This window comes from Triticum aestivum, chromosome 1B (genome assembly GCF_018294505.1).
Source record: "Triticum aestivum cultivar Chinese Spring chromosome 1B, IWGSC CS RefSeq v2.1, whole genome shotgun sequence".
Taxonomy (NCBI): domain Eukaryota; kingdom Viridiplantae; phylum Streptophyta; class Magnoliopsida; order Poales; family Poaceae; genus Triticum; species Triticum aestivum.
This window is the reverse complement of record NC_057795.1, coordinates 644,782,491-644,798,804: the sequence shown is the minus strand read 5'-3', so window position 1 is coordinate 644,798,804 and position 16,314 is coordinate 644,782,491. Positions and strand designations below refer to the sequence as shown.

The following is a 16,314-nucleotide window of genomic DNA, read 5'->3' as shown; positions in this document are numbered from 1 at the left end:
GGTGTAAAAGCTTGTATCGTTGTAACTTTTACGACGAGCTCTTTTATCACTTCCATTATCGAGAAATATTTTCTTAGTCCTCACTAAGGATATTCTTGACCAATGTCCAGTGATCTACTCTTAGATCAAAATTGTACTCCCTTGCAAAACTCAGAGTAGAGTATACAATAGGTCTGGTCCATAGCATGGCATACTTTTATAGAACCTATGACTGATGCATAGGGAATGACTTTCATTCTCTTTTCTATTTTCTGCCGTGGTCGGGATTTGAGTCTTACTCAATTTCACACCTTTGCAACACAGGCAAGAACTTTTTCCTTTTACTGTTTCATTTTGAACTACTTCAAAATCTTGACAAGGTATGTACTTATTGAAAAACTTATCAAGCGTCTTGATCTATCTCAATAGATCTTGATGCTCAATATGTAAGTAGCTTTACTGAGGTCTTTCTTTTTAAAGAACTCCTTTCAAACACTCCTTTATGCTTTGCAGAATAATTCTACATTATTTCCGATCAACAATATGTCATTCACATATACTTATCAGAAATGTTGTAGTGCTCCCACTCACTTTCTTGTAAATACAGGCTTCACTGCTAGTCTGTATAAAACTATATGCTTTGATCAACTTATCAAAGCGTATATTCCAACTCTGAGATGCTTGCACCAGTCCATATATGGATCGCTGGAGCTTGCACATTTTGTTAGCACCTTTAGTTGACAAAACCTTCTGGTTGTATCATATACAACTCTTCTTTAATAAATCCATTAAGGAATGTAGTTTTGACATCCATTTGCCAAATTTTATAAAATGTGGCAATTGCTAACATGATTCGGACAGATTTTTAAGCATCGATACGAGTGAGAAAATCTCATTGTATTCAACACCTTGAACTTTGTCAAAAACCTTTTTCGACAAGTCTAGCTTTGTAGATAGTAACACTACTATCAGCATCCGTCTTCCTCTTGAAGATCCATTTATTTTCTATGGCTTACCGATCATCGGGCAAGTCCATCAAAGTCCACACTTTGTTCTCATACATGGATCCTATCTCAGATTTCATGGCCTCCAGCCATTTTGCGGAATCTGGGCTCATCATCGCTTCCTCATAGTTCGTAGGTTGATCATGGTCTAGTAACATGACTTTCAGAACAGGATTACTGTACCACTCTGGTGCGGACCGTACTCTGGAAGACCTACGAGGTTCTTGTAGTAACTTGATCTGAAGTTTCATGATCATCATCATTAGCTTCCTCACTAATTGGTGTAGGAATCACTGGAACTGATTTCTGTGATGAACTACTTTCCAATTCGGGAGAAGGTACAAATTACCTTATCAAGCTCTTACTTTCCTCCCACTCACTTCTTTCGAGAGAAACTCCTTCTCTAGAAAGGATCCATTCTTAGCAACTAATGTTTTGCCTTCGGATTTGTGATATAAGGAGTACCCAACAGTTTCCTTTGGGTATTCTATGAAGACGCACTTCTCCGATTTGGGTTTGAGCTTATCAGGTTGAAAACCTTTTTCATATAAGCATCGCAACTCCAAACTTTAAGAAACGACAGCTTAGGTTTACTGCTAAACCATAGTTCATACGGTGTCATCTCAACGGATTTAGATGGTGCCCTATTAAACGTGAATGCAGCTGTCTCTAATGCATAATCCCAAAATGATAGTGGTAAACTGATAAGAGATATCATAGATCGCACCATATCTAGTAAAGCACGATTACGATGTTCGGACACACCATTACATTGTGGTGTTCCAGGTGGCGTGAGTTTTGTGAAACTATTCCACATTGTTTTAATTGAAGACCAAACTCATAACTCAAATATTTGTCTCCGCGATCAAATCACAGATACTTCATTTTCTTGTTACGATGATTTTCCACTTCACTCTAAAATTCTTTGAACCTTTCAACTGTTTCAGACTTATGTTTCATCAAGTAGATATACCCATATCTGCTCAAATCATTTTGTGAAGGTCAGAAAATAACGATACTTGCCACGAGCATCAACACTCATTGGATCGCATACATCGGTATGTATTATTTCCAATAAGTCAGTAGCTTGTTCCATTGTTCCGGAGAACGGAGTTTTTAGTCATCTTGCCCAAAAGGCACGGTTCGCAAGCATCAAATGATTCATAACCAAGTGATTCTGAAAATCCATCTTTGCGCTTTACACCGATATGACCCAAACGGCTGTGCCACAAATAAGTTGCACTATCATTATCAACTTTGCATCTTTTGGCATCAATATTATGAATATGTGTATCACTACGATTGAGATCCAACAAACTATTTTCATTGGGTGTATGACCATCAAAGCTTTTATTCATTTAAACAGAACAACAATTATTCTTTGATTTTAAATGAATAACCGTATTGCAATAAACATGATCAAATCATATTTATTCTCAACGCAAACACCAAATAACATTTATTTAGGTTCAACACTAATATCGAAAGTATAGGGAGTGTGCGATGATGATCATATCAATCTTGGAACCACTTCCAACACACATCGTCACTTCACCCTCAACTAGTTTCTGTTTATTCTGAAACTCCTGTTTCAAGTTACTAATCTTAGCAACCGAACAAGTATCAAATACTCAGGGGTTACTATAAACACTAGTAAGGTACACATCAATAACATGTATATCAAATATACCCTTGTTCACTTTGCCATCCTTCTTATCCACCAAATATTCAAGGCATTTCCGCTCTTAGTGACCATTTCCTTTGCAGTATAATCACTCAGTTTCAGGCTTTGGTCTAGCTTTGGGCTTCTTCGCGGGAGTGACAACTTGTTTGCCATTCTGCTTGAAGTTCCCTTTCTTTCCCTTTGCCCTTTTTCTTGAAACTAGTGGTCTTGTCAATCATCAACACTTGATGCTCTTTCTTGATTTCTACCTTCGTCGATTTCAGCATCACGAAGTGCTCGGGAATCGTTTTCGTCATCCCTTGCATTATAGTTCATCACGAAGTTCTACTAACTTGGTGGTGGTGACTAGAGAATTCTGTCAATCACTATCTTATCTGGAAGATTAACTCCCACTTGATTCAAGCGATTGTAGTACCCAGACAATCTGATCACATGCTCACTAGTTGAGCGATTCTCCTCCATCTTTTAGCTATAGAACTTGTTGGAGACTTCATATCTCTCAACTTGGGTATTTGCTTGAAATATTAACTTCAACTCCTGGAACATCTCATATGGTCCATGACGTTCAAAACATCTTTGAAGTCCCGATTCTAAGCCATAAAGCATGGTGCACAAAACTATCAAGTAGTCATCATATTGAGCTAGCCAAACGTTCATAACGTCTGCATCTGCTCCTGCAATAGGTCTGTCACCTAGCGGTGCATTAAGGACATAATTCTTCTGTGCAGCAATGAGGATAAACCTCAGATCACGGATCCAATCCGCATCATTGCTACTAACATGTTTCAACACAATTTTCTCTAGGAACATATCAAAATAAACATATGAAAGCAACAACGCAAGCTATTGATCTACAACATAATTTGCAAAATACTACCAGGACTAAGTTCATGATAAATTTAAGTTCAATTAATCATATTACTTAAGAACTCCCACTTAGACAGACATCTCTCTAGTCATCTAAGTGATCACGTGATCCAAATCAACTAAACCATGTCCGATCATCACGTGAGATGGAGTAGTTTCAATGGTGAACATCACTATTTTGATCATATCTACTATATGATTCACGTTCGACCTTTCGGTCTCCGTGTTCCGAGGCCATATCTGTATATGCTAGGCTCGTCAAGTATGACCTGAGTATTCCGCGTGTGCAACTGTTTTGCATCCATTGTATTTGAACGTAGAGCCTATCACACCCGATCATCACGTGGTGTCTTAGCACGAAGAACTTTCGCAACGGTGCATACTCAGGGAGAACACTTCTTGATTATTAGTGAGAGATCATCTTAAAATGCTACCGTCAATCAAAGCAAGATAAGATGCATAAAGGATAAACATCACATGCAATAAATATAAGTGATATGATATGGCCATCATCTTGTGCTTGTGATCTCCATCTTCGAAGCACCGTCGTGATCACCATCGTCACCGGCGCGACACCTTGATCTCCATCGTAGCATCGTTGTCGTTACGCCATCTATTGCTTCTACGACTATCGCTACCGCTTAGTGATAAAGTAAAGCAATTACAGGGCGTTTGCATTTCATACAATAAAGCGACAACCATATGGCTCCTGCCAGTTGCCGATAACTTCAGTTACAAAACATGATCATCTCATACAATAAAATATAGCATCACGTCTTGACCATATCACATCACAACATGCCCTGCAAAAACAAGTTAGACGTCCTCTACTTTGTTGTTGCAAATTTTACGTGGCTGCTACGGGCTTTAGCAAGAACCGTTCTTACCTACGCATAAAAACCACAACGATAGTTCGTCAAGTTGGTGCTGTTTTAACCTTCGCAAGGACCGGGCGTAGCCACACTCGATTCAGCTAAAGTGAGAGAGACAGACACCCGCCAGCCACCTTTAAGCACGAGTGCTCGTAACGGTGAAACCAGTCTCGCGTAAGCGTACGCGTAATATCGGTCCGGGCCGCTTCATCTCACAATACCGCTGAACCAAAGTATGACATGCTGGTAAGCAGTATGACTTGTATCGCCCACAACTCACTTGTGTTCTACTCGTGCATATAACATCAACGCATAAAACCTAGGCTCGGATGCCACTGTTGGGGAACGTAGTAATTTCAAAAAATTTCCTACGCACACGCAAGATCATGGTGATGGCATAGCAACGAGAGGGGAGAGTGATGTCCACGTACCCTCGTAGACCGTAAGCGAAAGCGTTATGACAACGCGGTTGATGTAGTCGTACGTCTTCACGATCCCACCGATCCAAGTACCGAACGTACGGCACCTCCGAGTTCAGCACACGTTCAGCTCGATGACGATCCCCGGGCTCCGATTCAGCAAAGCGTCGAGGATGAGTTCCGTCAGCACAACGGCGTGGTGACGATGATGATGTTCTACCGACGCAGGGTATCGCCTAAACTCCGCAACGATATGACCGAGGTGGAATATGGTGGAGGGGGGCACCGCACACGGCTAAGGAACGATCCATAGATCAACTTGTGTTGTTCTACCTAGAGGTGCCCCCCTGCCCCCGTATATAAAGGAGCAAGGGGGAGGGGTTCGGCCGGCCAGGAGGGGCGCGCTAGGAGGAGTCCTACTCCCACCGGGAGTAGGACTCCCCCCTTCCTTGTTGGAGTAGGAGAGAAGGAAAGAGGGGGAGAGGAGGAAGGAAAAGGGGGCTGCACCCCTTGTCCAATTCGAACCAGAGGGGGGCTGCGCGCCTCCTTCCTTTCGGCATCTCTTCTCTATTCCCGTATGGCCCAATAAGGCCCATATACTCCCCGGCGAATTCCGGTAACTCTCCGGTACTCCGAAAAATACTCGAATGACTCGGAACCTTTCCGAACTCCGAATATAGTCGTCCAATATATCGATCTTTACGTCTCAACCATTTCGAGACTCCTGGTCATGTCCCCGATCTCATCCGGGACTCCGAACTCCTTCGGTACATCAAAACTCATAAACTCATAATATAACTGTCATCGAAACCTTAAGCGTGCGGACCCTACGGGTTCGAGAACTATGTAGACATGACCTAGAACTATTCTTGGTCAATAAACAATAGCGGAACCTGGATGCCCATATTGGCTCCTACATATTCTACGAAGATCTTTATCGGTCAAACCGCATAACAACATACTTTGTTCCCTTTGTCATCGGTATGTTACTTGCCCGAGATTTGATCGTCGGTATCCAATACCTAGTTCAATCTCGTTACCGGCAAGTCTCTTTACTCGTTACGTAATGCATCATTCCGTAACTAACTCATTAGCTACATTGCTTGCAAGGCTTATAGTGATGTGCATTACCGAGAGGGCCCAGAGATACCTCTTCGACAATCGGAGTGACAAAACCTAATCTCGAAATACGCCAACCCAACATGTACCTTTGGAGACACCTGTAGTACTCCTTTATAATCACCCAGTTACGTTGTGACGTTTGGTAGCACCCAAAGTGTTCCTCCGGTAAACGGGAGTTGCATAATTCTCATAGTTACAGGAACATGTATAAGTCATGAAAAAAGCAATAGCAACATACTAAACGATCAAGTGCTAGGCTACTAAACAATCACATCATTCTCCTAATGATGTGATCCCATTAATCAAATGACAACTCTTTTGTCCATGGCTAGGAAACATAACCATCTTTGATAAACGAGCTAGTCAAGTATAGGCATACTAGTGACACTATGTTTGTCTATGTATTCACACATGTATTATGTTTCCGGTTAATACAATTCTAGCATGAATAATAAACATTTATCATGATATAAGGAAATAAATAATAACTTTATTATTGCCTCTAGGGCATATTTCCTTCAAAGAGCACACCACCGGGCCGCACAACAGGCAAGGATGGAGCGCCACCGCGGAATGGGTAGGTCAATGCCACAGATTGGGGAGGAGCGCCGTCGCCGCCTGGACCAAGCTCCCTGCTCCACCGACCAAGGACGCTCGATTCCGGTTACCTGTAGCACATCAGGCCACCGCTAACAGGTCCCTTATCTTGTTCCTCGATTAGTTTGTTGTTCTGACCACCTGTAATACAAACCAAACTGAACTGATATGTGAGCCTGCAGTACAAACCAAACTGAACTTATCTTCTTTCTCTGAATATGTATGCCATGGTTTGACCTTTAGATATAGCAGTTCTGAAATTAGATATTGTTCTAAAAATCAGATATTGTTGAATTTAAGAGAAGCTACAGCAATCAATCGTAGCTAACTGGTTGTATGGATTCACATGGTTTCCAGAACTCTTTTCATAGCTAGCTGATCACTTGGTGGAGGACAATATGTGCACTACTATTCTTGATCAAGTCAGTTTTCTATAATGTTTGAGCTCACCAATGGTGATGTAGTCAACATGTATCTCTTCTGCTCCTGTCAGCTAACCTGTTCATGCCGAGGGCTTATGTATGGGTGTATATTCTTTTCACTTTCTCTTAATATCCTACCTTTTGTGAACCAAAAGATCTTATAGGGAGCTGGTAAAAAAATATAATATGTTCAATTTGTTTTAGTACCTTTTTAGTGCTGAAAATTTATGCCTTGATTTGCCATTGTATAGTGACTGTTCAGAAAATGTATAGTGACTGTTCAGAAAATTTATGCCTTGATTTGCCATTGTATAGTGATGGTACATGATATGTTGTATTGTTCATTTACAAACTAATTACTATACTTTTCATTGGCAGCAACAAAAGGAAAAGGATGGTGTGCAACAAAAGAAAAAAAAAGATGATGTGGAGCCTCAAGTACAAGTGAAGAAGTTATATTTGCGGATATGTCAGCATGGCATTAGGCTACTGCCTATGACTGTTTTACCTTGATTTGTCAGGCATCCCAGGAGATGGGAGTTGCTTATTTTGCTCTGTGGTACATAGAGCATGCGTCCTCTCGGGGAAACCTATACCTAATGAAAATCTTAAATGAAAGCTAGCTGATGAATTCAGGAAGCGGCTATACAAATCCATCATTGTACATGCTGCTGATGAATCTGTCACTAGACGGAAAGAGACTTAATGGTTAGTTGATGAACATTGTTGTTGTTATGTTTGCTCTTCTGGTTTTAAAATGTAAATGTGGCGTGGATAATTATTATCGATATGCTTTGAACTGTTGTGTTTCCTTGCATCCATGATTGACAGGTTTGTTGAGGATGATTTCATACATACATTTCCAGATTAGGCGCCCACGTGTGTGTGGTGGTGAGCCCCAACTATTCATGGCTTCACATGTTCTCCAGTAAGTAATTGGACTTGTTATGCATTCTTCTTCATGGATACCAAGGGTGGCTGGCCAACAATAACTCTTTTAAGCTTATTACATGAAGTGCTCTCATTTGGGTTCAGTATCTACATATATGAACATAGTGACTCTTATCCCAAGTTGATAGGCATGGACAGAAAAAGAGCTAAGCTCTATGTGTTGAAAGAGAGGCAGAGCGGCAACTATGGCACCCCTGGAAATATTACACTGATTGATTCCTGTTGTGTTGCTGCCTGCATACTTTCTTTGTCAGAGGTTTCTTGATCCGATGGCAGAGGGAGCACGATTTGGTTGGGACTGTGTAATTCAGCCTATTCTTGGTGGCAACTAATTAGGCATAAATACTGTGAATCAATAAACACACTCAACATAACTTTTTTCCATTTTTATTTGTGACAAATACTTTGTTTAGCGATACACTAATTCAGAATATTCATATATTTGCAATTTACATAAATGTTGTAGTTCCATCATTTATGAAAGTACTGCTTAATAACCAGATGTCGGTGCCCTGGTCCACGCGACGATGCTGAACCTGGAGTAAGGTGTGTGCACCATGCTCGAGGACAACATCAGTGATGTCAGGAAGGAGAAGGAGAGGCTTGAGGCGGGCATGCACATGTGCGCTGGCATCTCAAGGTGGAGGAGCGCTCAGGGGATCACACCATCGTACGTGGCGGGGTTCATGCAGGAGAGGGATCTTGCCGTGGTAAGCTTTGTTCGGGAGAAGCTGCTGTCTGGGGTGCTCACCAAGACATTCCTCATGATGATGGACTACAACTGCGGTAGGATCTGAAGTCTATTTCTACTCTGTTGTTTTCCTGTCACATTCATGTCTTGACTAGAATTTTCTCTTAAACAGTAGTGTACAAAGGAATACTGTGTGGTTATTAAATTGATATAGCTTATTAATTTAGTTACCTTTTTAGTTTTGCCAACATGTACAAGATTGGGTTACTGTAATTTTGTACATTCCTTTTGTATTCAGAGAGTTTGAATCATGTTAAAATACTTCAAATATGCGTTTTGCAACTAAGAGCTCCTAATAATTTAGAGTGAAGTCTTCTATCATGCGATGAACTTGGATGTAATTGTATTTCTTATTTTGCTCCATGCCATTTTATTTCAAGCTTACATTGGCTGGGAGAATGACATGATGAGCAATCTTCTGTTGGTGCAATTCACCTGAAACGCCAACATAGATATGAGTCTTTTGTGAGATGAATCTTCTGCTGGGTGATTCACCTGAAACGCCATTGAGCAGCAGAACACACACAAGAGGATCAAGCCCCAACCTAATGGACGCTGCTCCTTCCTGCCACACCCCTGTGTCCCGTTCAACTGGCGAGATGTCACTGTTCACTCTCTTTATCTAAATTATTTCGCAAGTTGGTAGAACTTGTATGCCCATTAGTCCAACATAGGTTTCTTTGAATATTATAACAAGATAAATTTAGAATATAGTCATGAGAACTTTGGTTCTATGTTTTCATTTGGTTCAGAACTATGTAGCTACAACATATATTTAATTCAGCGCAATATATGTTAGATCAGATAGCTGAACCCATGAGCTACAAACATTTGATTTTTCTCCCTGGTTCATTAGTAGGTTTAGTTCGAAGAATAGTACTTTCTTTCTTTGGTTACTGTATAGAGAAGAGTGTCTAAGAGACCCGCTTGCTGAGCGGAGTCCATCTGGGGAGGTTATTCCCTCTACTAAGTAATTTTATGCTCTATGCTTTCGAGGTCTGGCTCATAGGACAAGCTATAATATGGAAACGGGATGCTTTGCAAGTGCAGAGTATCAGATACTGGTGTTCTATTGTTCTATTCATGACCCTACACATGATTACAAGTATGTTGGCTAACATGATAGATAGTACTACATGTACGTCCAATTTTCCTGCAATTGGTTCATTAGATAGCCTGAGTATTCACCAAATTGTTCTATACTTTATCTTTGTCTTCCCGGATTTTAATTAACCCCGTTGAGCTTCTTTATGACGTAGGCCGAGCCTTGTGTTGTGAGTATCCCAGGCCGAATGATGCTTGATCTCCTTTTAGAGTAGCTTGGGTTGTCGGCAGCCCGTTACAGTCGAAGGGACTATTTAAATAACACCATGAGTTTCACCATCATGTTATGGACCTCTGTTCCAAGGGAAGAATGTCAATTACTAATTACTAAGTAAACAATCCATAGGATCTGCATCATGCAATGAAGGCAAAGCTCTGTATTTCCCATATTGGTGAACAGGGGAACTTAAGATCAAGTTAGTTTTATTGTGTTTCATAGATCTTCTGCATATCATATTCCCATGCTTAAGAAGGAATCTTGAATTTCCCAGAGGCTCAAAAGTTAAATAAAAACGATAAAGATCATGGTTAGAGGTTACTTTTTGTGTAGAAATAATAGGTTATATCTTCTGCTTTCTACCAGAATAAATGATAAATCAAGGTGGATAATAACAGGTTATATCACAATAGTGATCAAAGGGAATAGATATACTTTTGCAAGTCATACATGGAATTTTATCAGACAAATTTATTTTCTTCAGATGTGTAATCCTGTTTTTCTGAGATATATGTATTTCCTCTTGCTCATTCTTTTGGGCTTAGGGGCAGTAGAATAATCAGAATATACCTGGAGTGTCTGTACCATCTGCATACATTTTAGCTCAAAATAATAATGTGCTTCCTGTTACTTGCTCTGTTTTGATAATGTACATACATCAGTTGTGATATATATAATTGGTAGCAAATAAACAATATTAGTTTTCCAGTGAATGATTTTAGATTCTTCCATGAAAGCATCTCCCCCTTTTTTTCGATTTTTATTTCATGAAATGAGTTACGATGATTGTCGTGATATATTTCTTCTCTTAATATTTATTACCATGAACTAGAGTATCCAGTGTGTGTAGTTGTATACCTCCTTTTTAGAAAAGAATCATAAATTGCTACTATACATTTATCAGGGTGTGTAGCATCAGATCTACACCTTGCAGAAAACAACTCAAGGAGTAATGCTAAAATATTTGTCACTTCTGGTTCAGTCCAGGGGTAAATTAAATATGTAAAGTTCGTCGTGCAATTTAGACTGTTAATTGGATTATATGCATGATGATATCTCTTCTATTTTTTTGGTCAAATACCTTGAGCCGAGGATATTATTATGACAGGCTTAGCATTAGTGCAGTGCGAAAGTAACTATTCTTAGATTCTCATGCTAAAAATAATATATTTTGATTTTTTTCTATGGTTGAGAAGATATATATGGTCAATGCAAGATTGAGTTTATTTATTTGTGGATGCTGGCAGCGCACATGTGGATGTTCAGCAGGGTATCGACATCTGCGATTTCACCATCTCTGCACCATCCCGAGGTTTTGCGTCTGCTTCTCCTTCTCGGCAGAAGATGGTAGTCGGTCAAATATCTGTAGCCCCTATGTGTGGTTGTTCAGCAGGGTATCGCCAACAACGATTTCCCCATCTCTGCATCATCTCGAGGTATATTTGAGCTCCCAAACCCATCCCTGATGTGATCACTAAATTTATTGTTTTGAATTTCACTAATTTCTTTCCATGGCTAATATGTGTTCAAATGCTCCAGATTATATGGTGGAAAGAGGAGGCATAGAGGGGGGTGGAGTGGGAAGAAGAGAGGGTGAGAGAGGAGGAAGTGGAGACCCTGCCGGCGTATTGGTGAAAAACCACCTCCCTGACTTTCTACACCATGGGTTATCATCTAAAATTGATTTTTAGAGGAATCAAGACATGTTCTTTTTTCCTTTCCACAGTTTCTCATCTAAAATGGATTTTTAGAGGAATTAGGATCTGATTCCTGGACCATTTGCTGTGTACTGAATGTGTATGTACCAATGCAATGCTTCTGATAGAAATTTGATATATTAAATTGACAAACATAACTAAATTACGCAAAAAAATATATTTGCAATGCTTCAATGACTATATTACTGATCGGATATGACTTATGCCCTACAGCATCGCTGTCGGGTGTGGCAAGCCGCACTTCCTACCTAGTGCGCTATGCATGGGAGGCTTTTGTAGCTTTGGCCCACTATCAAAAATATGTACCTTCTTATATACTCTCTTTGTTTCTAAATATTTATCTTTTTAGAGATTTCAAATAGACTATCACATACAGATGTATATAGACATATTTTAGAGTGTAGCTTCACTCATTTTGCTCCGTATGTAGTCATTTATTGAAATCTTTAAAAAAAGAATTTAGAAACGTATGGAGTATACTACAATCGTCATGCACGTGGGGCCAATCACCTAGAGGTTGTTGGCTGTCGTTATTTTCTTTGCAAATGCTGGTTTATTCCCTTCTTATTTGGCGTCAGGGGCAGGACAGTAAAGTGTATTGTGTTCCTTGTTTATGTTAGTGCCATAGAAGAAATACAATTGCTATATATATATTTTCTCTGGAAAGTGTTTTTTAGAAGTTAATTAAAGCAGAATCTATGTTGTAGCCGATGTGTTTGCTTTTCCTTTTTCGTTTTGCCATGCAAGCTCAGCGCGTACTAATGAACATGTGTTATAATACAAAGTTTTCAACAATGGTCACAACGGGGTGGTGGCGCAGTTGGCTAGCGCGTAGGTCTCATAGCTGAAGTGAGTGATCCTGAGGTCGAGAGTTCGAGCCTCTCTCACCCCATTTTCCTTTTTTTTTCCATCAGCCGTTCTTGAACTATTATTCCACCGACTAGTGATTTTTCTCCATGCTGCTGACTGGTAGTGTGTGGCTTGTACGTGTATCCTCCAAAGAGCCTCTCTCACCCCATTTTCCTTTTCTTTTTCCATCAGCCGTTCTTGAACTATTATTTCACCGACTAGTGATTTTTCTCCATGCTGCTGACTGGTAGTGTGTGGCTTGTACGTGTATCCTCCAACACCAGAATGCTGAGCTTCCTGCACCGTCTCGTGATCCTGGACTGGACACTCGGATCTGCCCCTCCCTTGTGCAGTAGCCCTGATCCCGTGGATCGCCTGGAAGCGCAGCATCTTCGAAGCGCTCTCTCGCTCGCCGCGCCGCGATTCTCCGGGCTGGTCACCCAGCTTGCGCATCTCAATGTGATGAATGGTCATGTTGACTAGATTTGTGGTAGGCGATCATCTCTAGAGCAGCTAGCACCTTACAGTAGGAAAGCGAAAAATTCGAGTACTCTTGGACCGCAGTTTGTGACTGGTGTTGATCTGCTCCCTGTATTATCTTCCTGCTGAAGCATCTGTGGGCTATCATGCTTGTACAACGCCTGCAAAGTTCTCACCATAAAAGGACAGGCAATATTCACCTCCGTTGCAGAGAGATTTTTTAGCTGTAGAAATGCACGAAAAAAGAAGCATCAAGCAGTGAGCAAGAGATAAACCTCATTATCTTACAAACATAGTGAGCACAAGATTTAGTCTCAAGACTGTTGTATCGCAAATTCACAAGTAGTCAAGAACGTGTCCAGAAAAAAAAATTGTTGCGGAAAGGGCAACTTTTTAAAGCACTTTGGAACATTCTTCCTTTTTCCACCCGTGGGTGTTTATCCATCATGAAACTTTGCATGTTAGTAAAACATTAAACAGTGCATGTTCTACATTCTTCCTGCCAACTGAAAAGACGAAAAAAAGCATGTTCTACATTCATGTAGAGTGTTACCCTTGAAGACTGGAAGACTCAAAAAATATTAAAACAGGCCTATTAGCTCAGCTGGTTAGAGCGTCGTGCTAATAACGCGAAGGTCGCAGGTTCGAGACCTGCATGGGCCACTGCACTCTTTTTTTCTTTTTTTTCACTCTTAAAATTGCAAGAAAAAAAAATATTGGCTTCGCCCGGGTTCGAACCGGAGACCTTCAGTGTGTTAGACTGACGTGATAACCAACTACACCACGAAACCTTTCTATTACGGTTTGTCACAGAAACTATAACAGGTAAACCTAAAGCAAAAGCTTTATTGCTTTGCTGTTACCCTCACTGAAGTGGTAAACAGATAACTGCCATGTCCCATTCAGATTTCAACAAAAAAACAGCAACAAGTGTGTAATCTTCGATAATTTTTCACGTCATATAAAATCAATTTGTGTAGTTGTGTTTCGGGTCAATGAAAACTAACACTTATGTTGGGATAGCCAACTTCTCCCCATTCTCTATATGATGCCCCTCCTTCTCTTTTTTTACAGGAATTGTATATGATGCCCTCGTGCCAAGTGCTTTCTCGTATTTTTCTGCTGGCCTCAATGGTGTTTTCTCTCTTTTGTTTGAGATATCATGGTGCTCATTGTCTCCAAAGCGGTGTCAACAATTGGTTCATCATTTTCCCTTCATACTTAGCTTCCCTTGGAAACCCCACTACAACTGGGATCACAAGATTGTTAGAAAGAATTGTACACATATATAGGATGGTGTATAAACCGTATATACTTCCGGTAGGTATAGATTGCGTGCGTGGTGTTGTTGTAATTTGGTGGTTGGGTTGTTAGGGTTTCTCCTCATATCTTGTATAGTCTTTCTTGAGGATCAATCCACGACCTAACTACCGTATCTCTGTAATCTATCGTTGGCTATTTAACACGCAACGCGTCCCTGCCAGAGGCATATGCTTCCACGCAATCTTTCATGGTATCCAGAGCCTAGTTCCTCTCCCACATCCAATCTCGTAGCCATGGCTAGCTCCAGCACTGCCGCCGCCGCCCCTTATGCCCTCATTCCCATCGCCGACAAGCTCCACCGCAGCAACTACCTTGTTTGCCGTGTGCAAGCCTTGGCCGCCATCCGCGGAGCCCAGCTGATCGACCACCTCGACCCCGATCACCCGTTCCCGGAGCACAAGCTTGCTGACAGAGATGGCAAGCCCACTGACATGCCGAATCCGGCGTATCAGATCGCTCTGGCGCGGGATTACCAAGTGCTGAGTTTCATCTTCAACTCGATCTCTGCACCTATGATGACCCAAGTCGCTCACTGCACCAAGGCCGCCGCGGCATGGACCGCGATCAGGGAGATGTTCCTCTCCAAACGCAGGCCAACATCGTCAACACGCGGATCGCCCTCTCCACCACCAAAAAGGGCACCGTGACCATCTCTGAGTACATCAGGCGCATGAAAGCGCTAGGCGTCAGCAGGAAAGCCGCTCGACGATTATGATATGGTCTCCTACATCCTCACCGGACTGGACTTCAACTACACCTCATTCGTCTCGTCCATCTATGCTGCAAGGACTGAGCCAATCAAGGTAGTCGAACTCTATTCTCAGCTGATCGGTTTTGAAAAATGCCTTGCTATGTTCGAAGGTGGAAACCAGTCCTCTTAGTCCTCGGCCAACGCCGCTTACCACGGCCGTGGTGGCTTCGGTCGTGGCGGAGGCGGCCGTGGCAATGGTGGTTGTGGCAACGGAGGTGGCGGTCGCGACAATGGAGGCGGTGGCCGTGGCAATGGAGGTCGTGGCAACGGTAATGGAGGAGGCAATGATCTCCCTGAGGTTGTCTACCAAATCTGCAAGAAATCAAACCACACCGTCGTCAAGTGCTACCGCCGCTTCGACATCTCCTTTACCAAGAACGAGAAGAGTGCATGATCGGCCACCACTTTGTCCTATGGGGTGGACACCAACTGGTATCTCGACACAGGGGCTACAGATCACATCACCAGCGAGCTCGACAAGTTGACAGTCCGCAACAAGTACAACGTCAACGAGCAGGTTCACACCGCAAATGGAGAAGGTATGCAAATTAGTCATATTGGTCAATCCACTGTTTGTACCCCTACTCGTGATCTTCATCTCAAAAACATATTGCATGTACCCGATGCCACCAAAAAATGTTATTTCAGCTCATCGTTTGTCCACTGACAATAATACCTTTCTTGAAATTCACCCACATTTCTGTTTTATCAAGGAACGGTGAAAGAGGAGAACCCATCTCCACAGCAGGTGTAGACGTGGTCTCTATCCCTTGTCATCAGCTCCGTTGAATTTGAGCAAGCATACGTTTGGTGTCAATAAAGTGTCCACTGAAAGGTGGCATAGTCGGCTAGGACATCCTTCATCTACCATAGTTCGTCATGTCCTTAGTCAAAATAATATTCCTTTTTCAGGTAGTGAGTTGAATAAAGAAGGTGTTTGTGATGCTTGCCAATTGGGCAAGAGTCATCAACCTCCTTACCCTAGCTCGATCAGTGTATCTAAAGCTCCTTTAGAGCAAATTTTCTCCGATGTATGGGGGCCTACCCGTGATTCTATCAATAGGAAAAACTATTATGTGTCATGCATTGATGATTATAGCAAATTCACGTGGATCTATCTTCTTAAGCATAAATCTGAAGTCTTCAAGATCTTTCATGAATTTCAAGCTCTTGTTGGAAGGTTGTTCAATAGGAAAATTATCAC

General features: G+C 41.5%; 1 protein-coding gene, 3 non-coding genes and 1 pseudogene across 6 annotated transcripts; 4 read left to right on the top strand and 1 right to left on the bottom strand.

Annotated features, from left to right (window-relative positions):
* The first annotated feature begins 9,643 nt into the window (after positions 1-9,643).
* On the top strand, positions 9,644-11,887 carry LOC123098254 (uncharacterized). 3 transcript variants are annotated; one of them, XM_044520199.1, is made up of 4 exons: positions 9,673-9,773; positions 9,928-9,942; positions 11,237-11,425; positions 11,529-11,887. In XM_044520199.1, exons 1-4 carry the CDS (start codon positions 9,691-9,693, stop codon positions 11,584-11,586), a joined length of 345 nt encoding a protein of 114 aa, XP_044376134.1. In that variant the 5' UTR covers positions 9,673-9,690; the 3' UTR covers positions 11,587-11,887. The 3 variants fall into 3 exon arrangements, 1 of the variants encoding a protein (XP_044376134.1); XR_006447689.1 differs by lacking the exon at positions 9,673-9,773 and adding an exon at positions 9,792-9,806; XR_006447688.1 differs by lacking the exon at positions 9,928-9,942 and having other exon boundaries at positions 9,644-9,773.
* A 625-nt stretch (positions 11,888-12,512) lies between these two features.
* TRNAM-CAU (transfer RNA methionine (anticodon CAU)) lies at positions 12,513-12,599 on the top strand. The gene is given in 2 exon segments: positions 12,513-12,550; positions 12,564-12,599. It is a non-coding gene; the product is annotated as a tRNA-Met (tRNA).
* Positions 12,600-13,625: 1,026 nt separating this feature from the next.
* Positions 13,626-13,699, top strand: TRNAI-AAU (transfer RNA isoleucine (anticodon AAU)). Its single transcript has one exon. It is a non-coding gene; the product is annotated as a tRNA-Ile (tRNA).
* Positions 13,700-13,753: 54 nt separating this feature from the next.
* On the bottom strand, positions 13,754-13,827 carry TRNAV-AAC (transfer RNA valine (anticodon AAC)). The gene has a single exon. It is a non-coding gene; the product is annotated as a tRNA-Val (tRNA).
* A 1,230-nt stretch (positions 13,828-15,057) lies between these two features.
* Positions 15,058-15,199, top strand: LOC123151323 (uncharacterized; annotated as a pseudogene).
* The last annotated feature ends 1,115 nt before the right edge of the window (positions 15,200-16,314 follow it).

Coding starts and splice junctions, on each gene's coding strand:
- LOC123098254 (XM_044520199.1), top strand. CDS start 9,691: ATGGAAACGGGATGCTTTGCAAGTGCAGAGTATCAGATACTGGTGTTC. Junction 11,426..11,528: donor CATCTCTGCATCATCTCGAG/GTATATTTGAGC, acceptor CAAATGCTCCAG/ATTATATGGTGGAAAGAGGA.